The sequence below is a fragment of the Canis lupus genome, chromosome 4 (genome assembly GCF_011100685.1).
Source record: "Canis lupus familiaris isolate Mischka breed German Shepherd chromosome 4, alternate assembly UU_Cfam_GSD_1.0, whole genome shotgun sequence".
Lineage (NCBI taxonomy): Eukaryota > Metazoa > Chordata > Mammalia > Carnivora > Canidae > Canis > Canis lupus.
This window is the reverse complement of record NC_049225.1, coordinates 6,707,996-6,724,786: the sequence shown is the minus strand read 5'-3', so window position 1 is coordinate 6,724,786 and position 16,791 is coordinate 6,707,996. Positions and strand designations below refer to the sequence as shown.

General features: G+C 40.2%; 1 protein-coding gene and 1 long non-coding RNA gene across 4 annotated transcripts in view; both read left to right on the top strand.

Annotated features, from left to right (window-relative positions):
* The window catches only part of MAP3K21 (mitogen-activated protein kinase kinase kinase 21), a 51,779-nt gene extending 39,376 nt beyond the window's left edge, over positions 1-12,403 (top strand). The window contains exons 6-10 of one of the 2 annotated variants that reach the window (XM_038533886.1): positions 69-191; positions 3,814-3,964; positions 4,323-4,420; positions 7,560-8,345; positions 9,635-12,403. In XM_038533886.1, the coding sequence (XP_038389814.1) occupies positions 69-191; positions 3,814-3,964; positions 4,323-4,420; positions 7,560-8,345; positions 9,635-10,005 (1,529 nt within the window). In that variant the 3' untranslated portion in view covers positions 10,006-12,403. The remainder of the gene's footprint in view (positions 1-68; positions 192-3,813; positions 3,965-4,322; positions 4,421-7,559; positions 8,346-9,634) is intronic. The other variant, XM_038533887.1, reaches the window with a different exon arrangement.
* A 3,673-nt stretch (positions 12,404-16,076) lies between these two features.
* LOC111095693 overlaps positions 16,077-16,791 on the top strand; it is a 31,438-nt gene continuing 30,723 nt past the window's right edge. Inside the window, exon 1 of one of the 2 annotated variants that reach the window (XR_005357537.1) lies at positions 16,077-16,138. This is a non-coding gene — a long non-coding RNA (uncharacterized LOC111095693). The remainder of the gene's footprint in view (positions 16,139-16,791) is intronic. The other variant, XR_005357536.1, reaches the window with a different exon arrangement.

Here is a 16,791-nt window from a genome sequence, read left to right as displayed (position 1 = left end):
GCCAAGGGCCTGTGAATAGTGCCTATAACCGTGAAATCTCAATTCTCATTTCTTTGCATATCCAACAGATTTCCAGCATAAAATCACTGTCCAGGCCTCTCCCAACTTGGACAAACGGAGGAGTTTGAACAGCAATGGCTCCAGTCCACCGAGTAGCCCCACAGTGATTCCTCGGCTCCGAGCTATACAGCGTAAGCTTTCTCCCCTGGCACTGGGGCTCCTGTGGGGATTTCTGTCCTTAATTGACTTGGAGTCCATCCGACGAGAGGTGTATTGTAGCTCACTCTCACTAACACGTGACATCAGTAGGTGTCACAACTATTCAGAAAACAGAATTTGTTCTCATGTTTCTTTGTCTAATTTCCTTTTTTTTTTCATTGAGATATAATTGATGTATAACATTATACTAGTTTCAGGCATACGACATAATTATTTGATATTTGTATATTCAGTTGACCCAGAAACAACATGGAGGTTAGGGCTGCTGAACATTACCCTCCCACTCACATCACCCCGTGTGGTTGAAAATCCACATATTACTTTTAACTCCTCAGACTTAACTGCTAATAGCCTATTGTTGACTAGAAGTTTTACTGATGACATAAACCGTCAATCAACACATATTTTGCATGCTATATGTATTATATACTGTATTCTTATAATAAAGTAAGCTAAAAAAATACTAAGAAAATCTATTAATCTTTAATCTATTTTGAGTTAATTTTTATGAATGGTGTAATATATGGATTCAATTTCATTCTTTTACCTGTGCATTTTGAAGAGTCTTTTCTCCACTTAGTATTCTTGGTGACTTTGTCAAATATTAGTCTACCATATATGGTTGGGTTTACTTCTAGGCTCTCTGTTCTGTTCTGTTGGTCTATTTGTCTGTTTTTATGCCAGTACCATACTGTTTTCATGACTATAACTTTATAATATTGCTTAATAGAGGAGTGTGATACCTCTTGCTTTGTTCTTCTTTCTCAAGATTTCTTTGGCTATTCATGGTCTTTTGTGATTCTATATAAATTTTACTCCTGTATAAAAGGCCACTGGAATCTTAATAGGAGTGCATTGAACCTATAGGTGGCTATTGGTAGTATTGACATTTTAACAATATTATTTCTTCCAATCCATGAACATAGGATACATTTCCTGTATTTGTGTCTTCTCTGATTTCTTTCATTAATATCTTATAAAAAATATTTAAAAGATTTTGTTTATTTGAGTGAGAGAGAGCACAAGCAGGGTGGGGGCAGAGGGAGAAGCAGATTTCTTGCTGCACAGATCTGAGCAGCCCAATGCAGGGCTCAATCCCAGGACCCCAGGATCATGACCTGAGCCAAAAGCAGATGCTTAACTGACTGAGCCACCCAAGTGCCCCTATCTTACAGTTTTCAGAATAGAGATCTTTCATTTCCTTTGTTAAATTTATTCTTAAGTATTTTATTATTTTTATGCTACTGTAAATAGGATTGATTTCTATATTTCCTTTTCAGAAAATGTTTCTTAGTGTATAGAAACTCTACTGTTTTTTTTAATCTTTAGGATTCTCTATATATAATGTCATTTGCAAATAGAATTTTCTTCTTCCTTTCCAGTTTTTATACCTTTTATTTCTTTTTCTTGCCTTATTGCTCTATCTAGGACCCCACTACTTTGTGGAATAGGAATGGTGAGAGTGGGCACCCTTGTTCCTAATCTTAGAAGAAAAACTGTCAACCTTTCACCATATAGATGATTTTAGCTATGGGCTCATCATACATGGTCTTTGTTATGTTGAGATATATTCCTTCTATGCCTATTTTTTAAGAGTTTTTAGCATGAATGGATACTGAATTTTGTCAAATGCTTTTTCTGTGTCTAATGAGATGACCATATTCTTTTCTTTCATTCTATTAATGTGTATCACATTGATTGATTTGCATATGTTAAACCATCCTTGCATCCTAGGAATAAATCCCACCTGACCATGGTGAATGATCCTTTTAATGTGCTCCTGAATTTTGTTTGCTAGTATTTCATTCCTTTAAATGTTTGGTAAAATCCAGAAGTGAAGCCATCTGATCCTGGGCTTTTCTTCTTTGGGAGATTTTTGTTTACTAATTCAATCTCCTTACTAATAATTGGTCCATTCAGATTTTTGAATTCTTGCTGATTCAGTCTTGGCAAGTTATGTATTTCTATGAATTTTTTCATTTTTTAGGGTGTCCACTATGTTGGCACATAGTTGCTCCTGGTAGCTTCTTAGGATCCTTTGAATTTCTGTGGTATCAGTGGTAATGTCTTCTTTTTCATTTATAATTTTGTTCATTTGGGTTCTTTCTCTTTTTCTGTTGGTTGGTTTAGCTAAAGATTTGTCAATTTTGTTGGTCTTTTCAAAGAACCAAACTCTTAGTGTGGGTTAATCTTTTCCACTTTTTTCTCTATTTTATTTGTTTTAGCTGTAGTTGTCTTTATTTCCTTTATTCTGCTAACTTTTGGCTCATTATTTTTTCTTTAGTTACTTAAAGTGTAGAGTTAGGTTGCTTATTTATGATCTTTCTTGCTTACTGTAGGTGTTTACTGCTATGAACTTTCCTCTTAGAACTACTTTAGCTATATCCCATAAGTCCTGGTGTATTTTGTTTCATTTTTGTTTGTCTCAAACCTTTTTTTCCCCCTCTGTAATTTATTCTTTGATCCATTGGTTGTTCAGAAAAGTGTTGTTTGATTTTTATGTGTTCATGAGTTTTCCAGTTTTTCTTCTGTTACTGATTTCTAGCTTCATGCTATGTGGTCAGAGAAGATACTCGATAGAATTTCAGTCTTCTTGTATTTACCAGGACATGTTTTCTGGCCTAACATATGGTTACTATACATAGGCCTGTTGAATGGGCTATGAAGCTTCCCATGGTCTGGTTGGACTGGCTAAAGGCTATATTCAGATACATATGCATGCATAAACACTTTTTTGTAAAATGGAGTCATACAATATATGTAATAAGACATTTTACTCTATTTTTATCTGAACCTCATCTCTTATGGCCATGGAGTATTCCCCTCTATAGATATGTCATAATGTTTTACATTGTGCTTTAGAATATCTACTCACAGGATTGGTTTTCTAAATCTATAGTAACTGTAGCTATTTTCCCCAGTGGTGTCCAAATCCATTACATGCAAGCCCAAGCCCACTTCTAGGCTAGAAGGATCATGTAAGTGTGTCAGCAAGATGTGGATATTAAATGTGTATACAAACCTTCCTGTGAGGCCATTAGAAAAACCAAGGGGAGACAACTGCAAACTGGTTTGAAGTTTTAAAAAGCAACTGTAGCCAAACTAATGTGATAGCTGAGCAAAATTGTGATGACTAATGAAAAATCAGATTGAATTGGGACTTAAGGGGTGCCTGGAGAGCTGTCAATTAAGCATCTGCCTTCAGCTCAAGTCATCTGGGGTCCTAGGATTGAGCCCCGTGTCTGACTCCCTGCTCAGTAAGGAGTCTGCTTCTCGTTCTCCCTCTTCCCTTCCCTGCTCCTGCTCTCTGTCACTTCTTAAATTAAATAAATAAAATCTTAAAAATAAGTAAATGATAAATTGTGGCTTAAAAATAGACTTTGTTCCTTAAGTTCAGTTTATCTTTTAACTCATTCCACATTTTTGCTAATTTAATGAGAGAAAGAAGTTTGCCATCAGTAGGGAGAAAGAAATCTTCACTTTCACATTTCTTCATTGTTGACATATCTTGAGTGAGATAGTTGTACAACTGATTTGATTCACTTAACTTCAGGTTTTTTTGCAATTGGTTAATGAGTGATGCTCTCTGCCTAGTAACTTCAGATGAAAGCAATAAAACTTGGGGAAGGAACACTGTCTGTCGACAAGAAGAATTTGAAGATGTGAAAAAGAATTTCAAGAAAAAAGGTTGTACCTGGGGACCTAATTCAATTCAAATGAAAGAAAGAAGCGATAGCAAAGAAAGGTAAATGTGTGAGATCTGGGAGCATTTCAGAGTATACTATGACAGGTAGCAGTGCCTTTTATAATTCCACATTGGAGAGTCTTAACTTTTAAAAAGTGATTGGAATAGCACAGAGATATCTGAATATTTATCTAATTTCTAGGATGATTTTATCCTACAAAATTAGTTACTATGCAGTTAAGCAGTTAATCTTTGAGATATTTCTTGTCTCATTTCAAGGTTTTATTTATACTTTGTTAGCCCTTCAGAACAATACAAATGTAGTTTCTTTCCTACTTAACAAATGTTGATATATACCTGTCAAAACCTAATTTGTACATCACATGGTTCTATCAAAATAAACATATTTCTCTTCTAGAATGAGACCTCTCTCAGACGGCAACAGTCCTTGGTCAACTCTCATAATAAAGAATCAGAAAACCATGCCGTTGGCATCATTATTTGTGGACCAGCCAGGTAAATGTGCTTCAGGAAATAGAATTTGTTTGAGTTAGACTTAGCATCTGAGTGTACTAGAAGCTTTGCTTTAATAGTTTCATGTGGTCATTCAAGTAGCATAGAGAAGGTTAACAAGAAGTAGCATTGCTTATACCTCTACTTAAGCTCAGAACTTCTTTGCTGTTCTGTAGATCTTTATGATGAAAAGTAATTAGGCTCCACATTGTTTATTGGGAATTTGTAACTCTTATTCTCTATCAGAAAAATTAGTGTCATAATTAATTCTGTAGAATCAAATTAATGTAGAATAGGAGATAGCAAATATGAAAGAAAAGGACATTCTGAGATTTAGGGATGGTCTCTTGGCTACATTGCCACCTCTTAACAGAATGAAATATTGTCAAGCAGGTTCTCTGTGGGAAACCACTGCTTAGAATTACATTGGAATCTCTAATTTAGATGAATTGTAATTGTTTTTAATATTTATCATGGCAATATAATATTCAGATATTAAAATGTTGAAGAGACATGTTGAAAAACTTTAAGGATTGTTAACGCCAAAGAAGAGAAAATTGGTCTTTATACCTGATAATTTAAGACGGCCCTTTGACACTGGGGCCTAATTAAAGATATTTTAGCAGAACATTGAGTAAATTTCTTGAATTCCTCATCAGTGCCATGCTTAACTTTACGAATTCAGTTTTCCTCTTTTTGCATTGTCATGAGGGTGTGGTTTCAGTATAAATATATGCACAAGTACATTTGGGTAAATGCAAGACAGGTACTAAATGCTTCCTGTTGTCACATTCATGATTGCATGCTGACTCTTGCCTATGAAACAGGTTCTCCTCTTATTACATGTTATAATTTATTGTCAAATATGGTTTGAAGACTAAGGAAGAACAATAGTAATAAAACTGTTCTTCCTATAGTATATTTTTTATTATTTTTGACTAACAGATTAATCAGAGAAGTCTTCCTCCCCCCCATTAATTCTTTTATTTATTTATTTTTAGAATGTTCTGACCCATTAATACATCCTTCGAAGGACAGTTGGAGGAAATACAAGGATATATTTGGCTGACTCAGCTCAATCTCCATTAGGTTACTTACTCTTGAAGTTTACGTAACGGGTTAATGAGCAGAAGATTTACACTCATCCATCCTACCTGCAGGTCCCCTCCCACCACCTGTCTGTGTTGTCCTGTCCTTCTAAGCATTTGTGTCTCAGCTCGAGTGTTTCCTGAAAACTTTTCCTGACCACCTTCGCTGAAGCAGCATCCCACCCCATCCCTGTGTCTCATGACCCATTCTTACTTGTTTATAGCTCTTACCTGAAATTTTTATTTGTCTACCTGATGCCTGTAATATTTGTGTTCTGTTTCATTCCCAAACTGGAATGTCAAGGATTTCATTGGTTTTGTTTACCACTCCCAATGCCTGGAACAGAGCAAACACTTACCATCTGTCAAATGCCTAAGTGAATCCTAAAAATGATATATTTTTTTAAGATTTTATTTATTTATTTGAGAGTGGAATGGAGAACATGAGCGGGGGGAGGTGGAGCAGTAGGAGAAGCAAACTCCTCGCTGAGCAGGGAGCTTGTCATGGGGCTCAATCCCAGAACCCTGAGATCATGACCTGAGCCGAAAGCAGATGCTTAACTGACTGAGCCACCCAAGTGCACCAAAATTTTTATCTTATGCAGATATTTACCTTGGTTCCAGGGGCTGCAGATGCTCATCATCAGTCATAAGAAGGGAAGATTATGATGGATTAGCCTAAGTTCATGACCACTTTGGGGGAAAGAGTATGTTTTACTGATAAGTAAAGGCACACATGAACATACATTAGGAAATGTTCAATATACTTTTAAATCAGTGATTTCACTTGTTGATAGCATCCCCCATTCTTGGTTTTTAAACTACGGATTAATAATTTGCTACCTATTACATGTACAGTGCATCTATTTAATGAATATTCATTTAATTCAAATGTGTTTCCCGCCTACTTGATGAAGGTACTATTCAGGGGAGATCCCTCCAAATTTAAAAAGACAAACAGGTGGGCAGAAGCCTACCATCTGTGGGCATGCACATCTGGATTGTGATGTAAAAGTACAAAAGTGAAAGATGGAACAGGGGGGTTCAGAGGAAGCTGAGATTGTATGGGGGGATGGGCCACGTTAGACTGCCTTGGCATCAGTTGGTACTTTGAGAGAGGGCTTTCTGAAAGAAAAGGGAGCTTGGGGCCAGTATTAGAGGGTAGAAAGAGGCCAGATAGAGCACCCCAAAGGCAAGGAAGGCAGTGATGAGAAGAGCACCACCAGCTTATTGGGGGAGAAGCTGGTATCTTGGCTTGTCTGGATTCCAGAGAATGTTGCAGGCATCCTAGGGCATAATACTGGAAAAATCACTAGATGCTCTATCATGGATTGCTTTGAGCACGGATTAAGGAGTTTATTGTTTTCATTCATTCACTGGTAAGCACCTATGTGATAATGTCAGCTTGTTCTTCAGCTGATCCACTTTGTTACCCTGTGGGACCTCTTCGGAGAATCATCCTCTATAATAGTGGCTCCCAAACTTGAGTAAAAGCATATTAAAGCACAGACAACTGGGCTTCAGCCCTAGAATTTCTGATTCCAAAGTCTGGAGTGGGTCAAGAATTCACATTTCTCCAGGTTTCCAGGTGATGCAGGCGCTCTGGCCCAGGCAGCACACTTTGAGGACCACTGATATGGAGCCTGATGATTCTTGTGTACACAGGCGAGTTCTAGATAATGGGGCCTGACACATTTAGAAGAGGCAAAGGGCACATTTTATCTGACACGTTACAGTGCCTACATGTATGTGTGTGCATTAATGTATCTTGATGACTTTTTCCTGTAATAACTTTATTTCCCTTGCTAACGAAGAACCATTTTCTGAAGGATAGGGAACAGCAGATGGTGTGCTTGCCAGTTCCTCTGTAGAGAACCTTGAGTTCTGTGCCCTAGGCTCCCTTTCCTTAGGGTCCTTCTGGATGAATGGTTTGCTGAACTGAAAAGGACTCCATGTGCTTTGACTTAGGATATTTATGAGATTTTAACTTTATTTTATAGGTAAATGATTTTTACTGTAAACTGTATTTAACATGTGTTTATATCTGAATTTAGGTGCTTCTGAAGAGTCAAAACTTTCCCCTGACGGATCAGAATACAGAAAACCAAAGCAAATAAAATCACCTGCTCAAGCCTATGTTGATCTACCTCTTTGGAAAGATGGCCAGAGAGAGAATCCAGTGGAACCTGGAAGCTGCGAGGAGGGACCCTCTTTGAGCCCTGCTGCTAGCACTCCTCAGGTGACCCCTACAAGTAATCTGAGCAGATCCCCCCAGAGAAAGAAGACAGAGTCTGCTCTCTATGGCTGCTCCATGTTGTTGGCATCAGTAGCTCTGGGACTGGATATCAGAGAGCTTAATAAAACACAGGCTGCTGAAGAACTCTTGCCCAAAGAAGAAAAGAAGAGACGTGAGGGAATCTTCCAATGGGCTCCCAAGGCCCGAGGCAGTGCCATTCCCTGTACAAGGCCACCATCTACAGGCGAGAGGGCCAGCAGCCTACCCCCACTCCCTCTGTCAAGCACCATGAGCCTTCTGTCCATGTCCTCTCTTTCCACAAAGTGCTTGCTACAGACTGACGGGGAAGATTTGTCTGAAGGTAGCACACACATCACTCCTGACCCCGAGACACCCACTCCAGATTTTTGTGCCGCCATCAGAGGATGTAGTGGTGAGCCAGCTTCTATGCCAAGACTTGAGACTGATCATAGTAGATGGAAAAGCCCATCTCCTCCTTTCTTAGAGCAGATATATGGGAATGTGCCTTATTATGCTTCTTCGAAAGAACAAGCATCACATCACAGACGAACCCTGTCTGATGGAAATGCTTTTCAGACCCCAGGTGCGTTGCCTTAGTTGGGTCAAAGTACTTAGTTTGGGTCAAATGCCACTGTAGAGATTAGAATGTAAAATTGTATGGCCATCGGCTTGTTTCTTTTCCAAGTGACTACATTTACAAATTTGTTTGCCCAGTTAGTATAGCTCTTTGAATTTTACCCTACTCTTTGATTTGACCTTAACTATTTGAATTCTGGGAAAAGCATAATTCAAGTTCGGCAACTTAAATATATAAGAGCACACTGAAACAGAACAAGAATGTGGAGAATAACCACCCCAAGGCCTTCATAGTAGAGAGGACAGGCCATTTGCCCACATATGAACCAATGATTAGTGGGAGAGCTGGAAATAAAAGTAGTCACCACCTAGCCTCCTCTGTGATATGTGATCTGCATCACCTTAGCATCACTGCTTGGCTGACATTCAGGTTGAATTTAGCATGGGTAAGAGTCAAACGGCACACTGTACAGGGGTTGACTATTAATTTATTTTGTATATAAAAATAATTAGAAATATATGTCATGAGTATTAAGTGAGGTCACGTATATGAAAAATGCTTTTTAGGTTGTACAATGTTATTCTATATGGTTAGTCGTAAAGTATATTAAACTGTTTTCGTTCTGTTTCTTTCTCTCTGCTTTCAGCGCCCTACCCAGACCTGATATTTTTTTCAGTCTATTGTCCGTTGTCTTTAGATAAATTCATTAGTCTTTTGTAATGCAGTAGACTATTGATAATTTATGATTTACGATTGCACAAGGAGAAATCCTAGGACAAGAATCCCATGAGAAACTGTGCAATTTATCTTACTCATAAGGCAATAATGATTTGCTAGAGAGGTGATGAGTCTGTTCTTTGGGACAAGAAAGAAGGGGCAACATGTAAACTCTAACTGCTTTCCTGCTGCCACCCATTTTTTCAGATCATAATCTGAACGTGAAGTTTCATCATGTCAACCATCATTTTTTATAAAACCTTTATTCTAGTCTAATCTATCTTGAAACTTGCCCCATTATTAAACAGTCATGCCTGTCATTGGTCCAAGCACGACGAAGGTGACCGGGCTGTTGTTATGGTTCCCATTTCCTTGGTAGAAACACTCTTTCCAACCTTCCATCACTTCTTCCTGAACAAACCAACCAACCTCGCATCCCAGTAGTTGTAAAACGTTTGTGTTGAGGGTTTTTTGTTGAAGTCCCCTTGAAAGGGATTACCTAATTGATCAGTCCTCTTCCTTGCTTATCTGGATGCTGTCTCAGAAGCCGCGAACTGCACTGTCTTTTCTCTCTCCAGCAGCTGGTGCCACTCCGAGCACGGCCTCTGCAGACTGGGACCTGCCCCCTGAGCCGGCTCCGGGGGCTCCCCACTCCTCCGCCGGGCCTCAGGCGCACCTGCCAGGGAAGGCCCCGCCCAGAAAGCCAAGAGCTGGCAGCACGGTGCCCGGGCCTCACCTCGCGGCCCTCGGGAGCCGCACGGAGTCCCGGCCCGCCCTGCGTGGCCCCGGCCCCACCGGCGCCAAGGACAGGACTGCCGCGCACCTCCCTTCCCTGCTGGACGCCGGCGCCGCGGGCCAGAGCAGGGACAGCGCGGTGCCTTTGCGCGCCGTGAGGAGCAGGACTAGCCCACCGCCTATCCAACAGCTGGAGAAAGAATTTCTGTCTTAAGTGCCTTATGTTGATCGAGCGTTTTCTTCCCTTTTTTTTTTTTAAGATGAACAAACTTAAACACTGTGTCTACCTTGAAACTGTCTCATGCTGCTGGGTGTTGGAAAGCTGTGGCCATGTTACTAACGTACTGATGGATGTCAGCCTTCTAGAAAACCATGTATGTGATTGCTGTTAGCTGGCTGTATTTTTTTTTCCCCTGCTGGATTCTTACCTAGGAACTTGAAATGCACACAAATGTAAAACAAGGCAGGAGCAGCGGTATAAAGCTGTGCTGGGTAGAATTCCGGTAAGCATAGTTACAGTGCTTCATTTGTTGGCCACGTTCTTCTTGGTGACACCCAAATTGGAACCAGGTACCAGGTGTGTCCCTCCCTTCGTTTTCTTCCCTTTTGCCGCTCCTTCCTTCTCTCTCTCTTTTTTCTTTTCATTTCTTTTTTTATTTGTACAACAAAAAGCCAAGAATAATGTGATATTAGTCAGTAAAGGTATCTATTTAAAAAAACAAAATTGACTAGGATACATAGAGCATCCCAGAGAAACCGCCTGAGCTCAGTAGTAGCGTGGAAGGCATAAATATGTCCAGGTATCACCTAAATTATGCCTGTTTCTCTTTTTGAGGAAATTATACTGAATGTAACCTGGAAACGTTTTACTGAATGTAACTTCTAAAAATGTTTTCCATCAGAACCCCAAAACAGATTTTTAAAAAGTCAGTCGTGGACATTTGGCTAAGACCACATTATGTCCACCTGAGCAAGGCTAATCTGTCGGTGCTTCCTGTAGAAAAAGTTCTTGTTTCATCAGTAGCCATTTATTTGGTATCCAGAATATAAAGCTTTTTCATTTTGTAGTAGGATTTTTAAAAAATAAGTGACAGATGTGTCACATATTGTAAACATTCATGTCATTTAATCTTATTTTTCTCTTTATATATTTGTGATTATTCTAATAATCCCAAATACCGTTAGAGAGAAACACTGCCAAATCAAGAAACAGCAACACTGTTAGAATATAAGTATTTTATCGTTATCTTCACATTTCAGTAAATGGTGGATAAATGTTAGACATCTGCGAAGATAAGCTGACATGGCAGAAATGACAAATATAGATTATTTTCAGATATGGTCTTTTAAATGGATTTGGGGTAGCAGATCAGGATTTTAAATGATTTTATGAGTCGTTTTATAAAATCATACATCTATGATACAAATCGACTACTAAATTATTAAACTACAGAAATGGCTATCCAGGAGCTTGTAAATTTATCTGGGTTTCTTTTGTTAAATTCATTATGCTTCCCTTCTGTCACTAGAATGTGGTTATTTTGGATGGCAATTAATACTTAAAATTTTGCATACAAGGAAAAACTAAATTGTAAATGTCACTTGACATTTCATTTAAAATTTTACCTTGGTTAAGGCTTACTGAATAACTGAAATGTCAGCAATTTAAATCAGCTGTGACAAAATATCTACATATAGCAGAAAAAAGAAAATGATATTATTTGGCCACTTGAAACATCATAGTGACATAGATATGTCCCAGCAGATGGTGAACAGAGCATGAAAGGATTATATTAACATAAGTGCATTCTACCCCAAGGAAAACAATCTGTGTTTAAAATTCTGGCAGCAAAATCTCAGGTACCTAGCTTCGTTTTGTGGTATTATGGTCCATTCTATGATTTGGCTTCACTTTTGACAGATTGGTGAAGTTAGAAATCCAAATTTGGTTTCCTCAAAATTGTATCACATTTAAAATTATGGTTGGCTACTTCATACCTATTCAGTCATTTGGGGGCATGTATTTCCTGCTAAAAGTAAAGAAAGTACACGCCTAAAATAGTACATGAAAGAAGTATAGAAACTTCCTCAGTTTCGCTTCTGCCAAAACATCGTGTGTGTGTGTGTGTGTGTGTGTGTGTACCCATGTGTCTGTGCACATGCGTTTGCGTATGTGTGTGTGAGTGAGGGGTAGTTGTGGGTGTTCATCTGTCTTGTCCCTCTACTCCATTCCTTCCCCATGTTGCTTCATTGTAGTCAACTCTACATTATGATGAATTTAGAAATGAAGCTGCATTAAAAAGATAATTGCGATACAAGGATTCAATCTCATGTTATAGCAAATAGTTGTTTTTTGCTGAAATCTGTTGTACATTTGTGATTTTGTGTGTATTAGTATACTTAGCAGAATCTGGTTATTTATTTTCATAGAGACTTACTAGCTCATTGGAAGAGAAGTTATGCTGATTACTTACTATTAACCAACATTGAAGGTGCTCCTACTGCAGAAATTGAAGGCCAGAGCCTGTTATGCTGTATTATGAAGCCTTGTGACTGAAAAAGATGTTTACATAAGTTGTCTATTTTTTTAATAAACTTTTTTTCTATAGCTAGTCTACTTTCTCATTGGCTTCGTTCTGATGATTGTGACTATAGTTTGTAGTGGTTTATTTTGTATTTAATAAGAAAAAGTACATTAGTACAGATCATGGATGCTTAATAGCCAGGTATTAGCCTGCTAACTTCATTAAACTGCAGATCACTCAGTGAGCCATAGGGTTAAATACTTTTTTAAAATTTTATTTATTTTTTTAAAGATTTACCCATCTAGTCTGAAATCTTTCAGGAGCCATTTCTGTTGCCTCCTTTCTTCCCTAGTATAAAAGTCCTACTTTCCTGTTTCTTTGCATATCTCATATTTTTGTTTTTGTTGTTGAAAACATTTTAGGAAGTACATTGTAGTAATTGTGGATAATGATTTCCCTCATCCCCTCTCCAGGTTTGCTTTGTTGTTTGTATTTGGTTGGTTGGTTGTGATTTGGCAAGACTATTTTAGTGAAGTCTCTTTTCCCCTACAGTATGAGACCTTTGGTGTCATTCCTCAGAAGATAGAGCCTTGTTCTGCACATGACTACCCTGGGATGACAGTTTTAGCACAAATTCCCATTGACCATCTCTTCCACTGATTTCTCTGTTAAGCTGTGTACTTTGTTTTGGTATTACACCCAGCTGTTAGGTTCCAATAATGGCTGACTGGTTGCTCTATTATTTTTTTTATTATGCCTGGGCTACAAAATTGCTCCACAGTCTATATCAATTAATTTCAGGCATGGATAATTTAGGGCCAGTCTTTAAAGCTTTGGTTCTGACCCCAAGCAGGATTTTACTAGATGCCTTCTTGCCTGATTCTCTGTTAAAGCAGCTGAACTGTGGTTTAGCTTATTGTGCTTAATTAAGAGAAGCCATGGTTTTTGAGAATGCTCTAGGCTTGAAATCTCCCACATGTGTTTTAAATAAAATTAGTTCCTTTGGTGAAAAATTTGCAGCTCTGTAAATGTGTAACACCTCCAGCCTGGAGCAAAACATCAGCTATATGCTGGGCACTGGGTGGAGTGATAACTTGTGATCTTCTTGGCTTGCTTCTCCCAGAGTAGAACCAGTGCCCTCCAAGTGAGCTCATGTAAAAACATTTAGGAATCCAATATTCTTACTGGGGTAGAGCCTTATCCCCGTGAGTGGGAGCTGGATGGAGGAAGGGAAGCCTTTTCTTCTTGGTCACACTCACTAGGAATTTAGCCTCTTAAATACAGAGTTGGAGAGGATGAGAAGTGCTGGTGTCCTATACCTCCCATTGAAATACCTGCCGCATTGATTGGGAGCTAAGGGAGACAGGAGAGAGTCTTGTCTTTTTGGCCAAACCTGATTGGAATGTCAAGCCAAGCTGGGTAGGGGGTGGGGTCAGGTGGAGGGAATAAGTCATAGCTCAAATGTCACAGACTCTTATTGTGTGCCCTTAAGATGTTTCCAGAGGCTCTAAATTCACCAGTACGCTCCTCAAATAGCCATCCCATAAGTGGAATCTTTTGTATAATTCATAAAGGTGATCACTAACTCCTTTGGAAGCTTTTCTCCTAGTGGCTTATAAAACACCACACATCAAAATTTATGTTGTTTATCCCATGGGCCTAAATGCCTACCAAGGCAAATCACTCTCGGTTTTCTATCACCAGCCTTGTCCTAATCTTAGAACTCCATTTAATATATTTTCTGCTGCTTTCTTCTCATCTCTCCTTGTATATCTAAGGGGCATCTCAACCGAAGCATGGCCCAACATTCTTGATTCACTACCTTCCTTAAATCTGCTCTTCCCTCAGCCTTCCTCTCAGTAAACAGCACCAGCACAAAGGAGATTCAGGACTCCCCCTGAACAGCTATTCTACAATGTCTAGCTATGTAATAGATACACTTATGTCACTTACAGTTGTTCAATAACTATTTTTAGAATAATTGGATGAACGATTCCCATTTTACAGATAAAGAAACTAAGGCTTAAGGAGACCAAGAAAATTGCTGGATCTGAATCCAGTCTGAGTCCAGCCTATGCTTTGAGGTTTAAAAAGTTTGTTAACTGTTAAATAGTTGATTTTCAATAGATGTTACTGTTAACATGTTGATCAAAGGATAGTTGAAAGAAAGTAGTATAAACTATAGTTGGAATGCAACTTTGGGGCATTACTGTGGAGGACTTTGAATACTAGGCTAAGGATTTGGCATGGTATTTTGCATTATAAAGGAACAATTAGCGGTTTCAGTTTGGAATGTATATTAGGGTTCTCCAGAGAACCAGAACTAACACACACACACACACACACACACACACACACACAGACGTATGAGAAGGAATTGGCTCCAATGATTTGGGGCTGGGATATTTGAATTCTGCAAGGCAAGCCAAGCAGGCCAGAGACCCAGGGAAGAATTGATGTTGTAGCTTGAGTTTGAAGGCAGAATTTTGAGACCAAGATGTTGGCAGGGTTGGTTTCATCTGAGGCCTCTAATTGACTTGTTGATCTTTCTGTGTCTTTAGTTTTCCCTCTGTAAATTTCTGCATCTCAATTCCCTTTTTTAGTAAGGACACCCATCGTACTGCATTAGGGCTCACTCTAGTGACTCATTTTTACTTGATTACCTCTGCAAAGACCCTACCTTCAAATACAGTCACATTCAGAGATATCAGGCATTAGGGTTTCAATATACAACCTTGGGGGGGCACAATTCATTCCTTTACAGACTGGAACATGTTTTGAAATATTAAATATGACAGTTGTGTGTAATATCAAGGGCAGAACTAGAGCCACAGAGTAGATTTCATCAGATACACCAGCAAGACCAAAGAGGAAAAGGAAAACGAGACCAAGTTTCCGATATCCAAGCTGGGGGGACTGTTGGCTGTGGGAGGCAAGGAAGCTCAGGAAGTCAGGTAGGGCAGAACAGGTAACCACCTGGGAGGTGGAGGGCCATCCACAAGAACTGAAGTATTGAGAGAAGAATCGGCACTTAGATCAATTGAGGGTGTTTTTTGGACAAGCGCGGTTTGCAGTTCTGAGCAACCAAAAACTCTATAGACATCCAACTGGCAGGTGGAGCTAAAATTTGACAAAGAAACTGGAGTTTGAGAGAGATTCTGGATTCAACTGAATTTTACTGATACTGGAAGGTGTTGAATGGCTCTAATGAACAATTTAAAGAGAAGCAAGCTGGAAAAAGCTGTCTGGAAAGGGTGAAAGAGCAAATAATACAAAGAGGCCAGACAACTCATGGTAAAAAAGACGCAGAGAGGTGGGGTGCTTGGGTGGGTCAGTGGTTAAGTGTTTGCCTTTGGTTCAGATTGTGATTCTGGGGACCTGAGATAGAATTTTGTATCAGAGTCTCTTCCAGGAGCCTGTTTCTCCTTCTGCCTGTCTCTGCCTCTCTCTGTGTGTCTCTCATGTCTAAATAAATCAAATATTTTAAAAAAAAGACCTGAAGAAGAGAAAACAGTGGAAGATCATGTGGTAGCTTCTCAAAAACCTTTCCTGATCCATAACAAAACTTAATAAGTTAATATTATCTGAGAATTGGCCCATTTGGGGGACCCATCAGCACAGATATCCATCCTAACTGGAAGTGGGTGCTCATCAGTTGTATTAAAAGAAGCAGAGAGGCGGGCAAGATGGCGGAAGAGTAGGGTCCCCAAGTCACCTGTCCCTACCAAATTACCTAGGTAACCTTCAAATCATCCTGAAAATCTGAGATAAAGAGAGAACAGCTGGAATGCTACAGTGAGAAGAGTTCGCGCTTCTATCAAGGTAGGAAGACGGGGGGAGGGGGTGGCGGGGGGAGAAATAAACAAAAGGCCTCCAAGGGGGAGGGGCCCCGCGAGGAGCCGGGCTAAGGCCGGGGCGAGTGTCCCCAGGACAGGAGAGCCTGACCCGGAGAAGCAGGAGCTGCACCAATCTTCCTGGGGGGAAAGGCTCTCGCAGGGAGTTGGAGCAGGACCCCAGGAGGGCGGGGATGCCCTCGGGCTCCCTGGGACACTAACAGAGCAACTGCGCACCGGGAGAGTGTGCCGAGCTCCCTAAAGGGCTGCAGATGGCACACGGCTGGACCCGGGAGCAGCTCGGAGGGTCTCGGGCGGCAGCTCCGCGGAGAGGGGGCTTCCTGTCCAGGAGCGGAAATCCAACAGCGCAGGCCCTGGAGCACAGGGCGCCGGGACACAGCCCAGGATCCGGCCTTCCCCTGGGACAGGCAGAGGCCGGGAGGGCCCAGGACAGCAAGGACGCTCCTGCCCCAGCTGAGCAGATCAGCAGCCGCCCAGGAGTATCCAGGCCCCTGCAGGCGGAGAGCTCCGTAGTTACTGCAGGAGCTGACTCAAGAGCTGGAGAGCTGACCGCTGCTACTGTTGTTGTTCCTCCTGGGGCCTCACAGGATAAACCACCCCCCACTGAGCCTCACAGTGGGC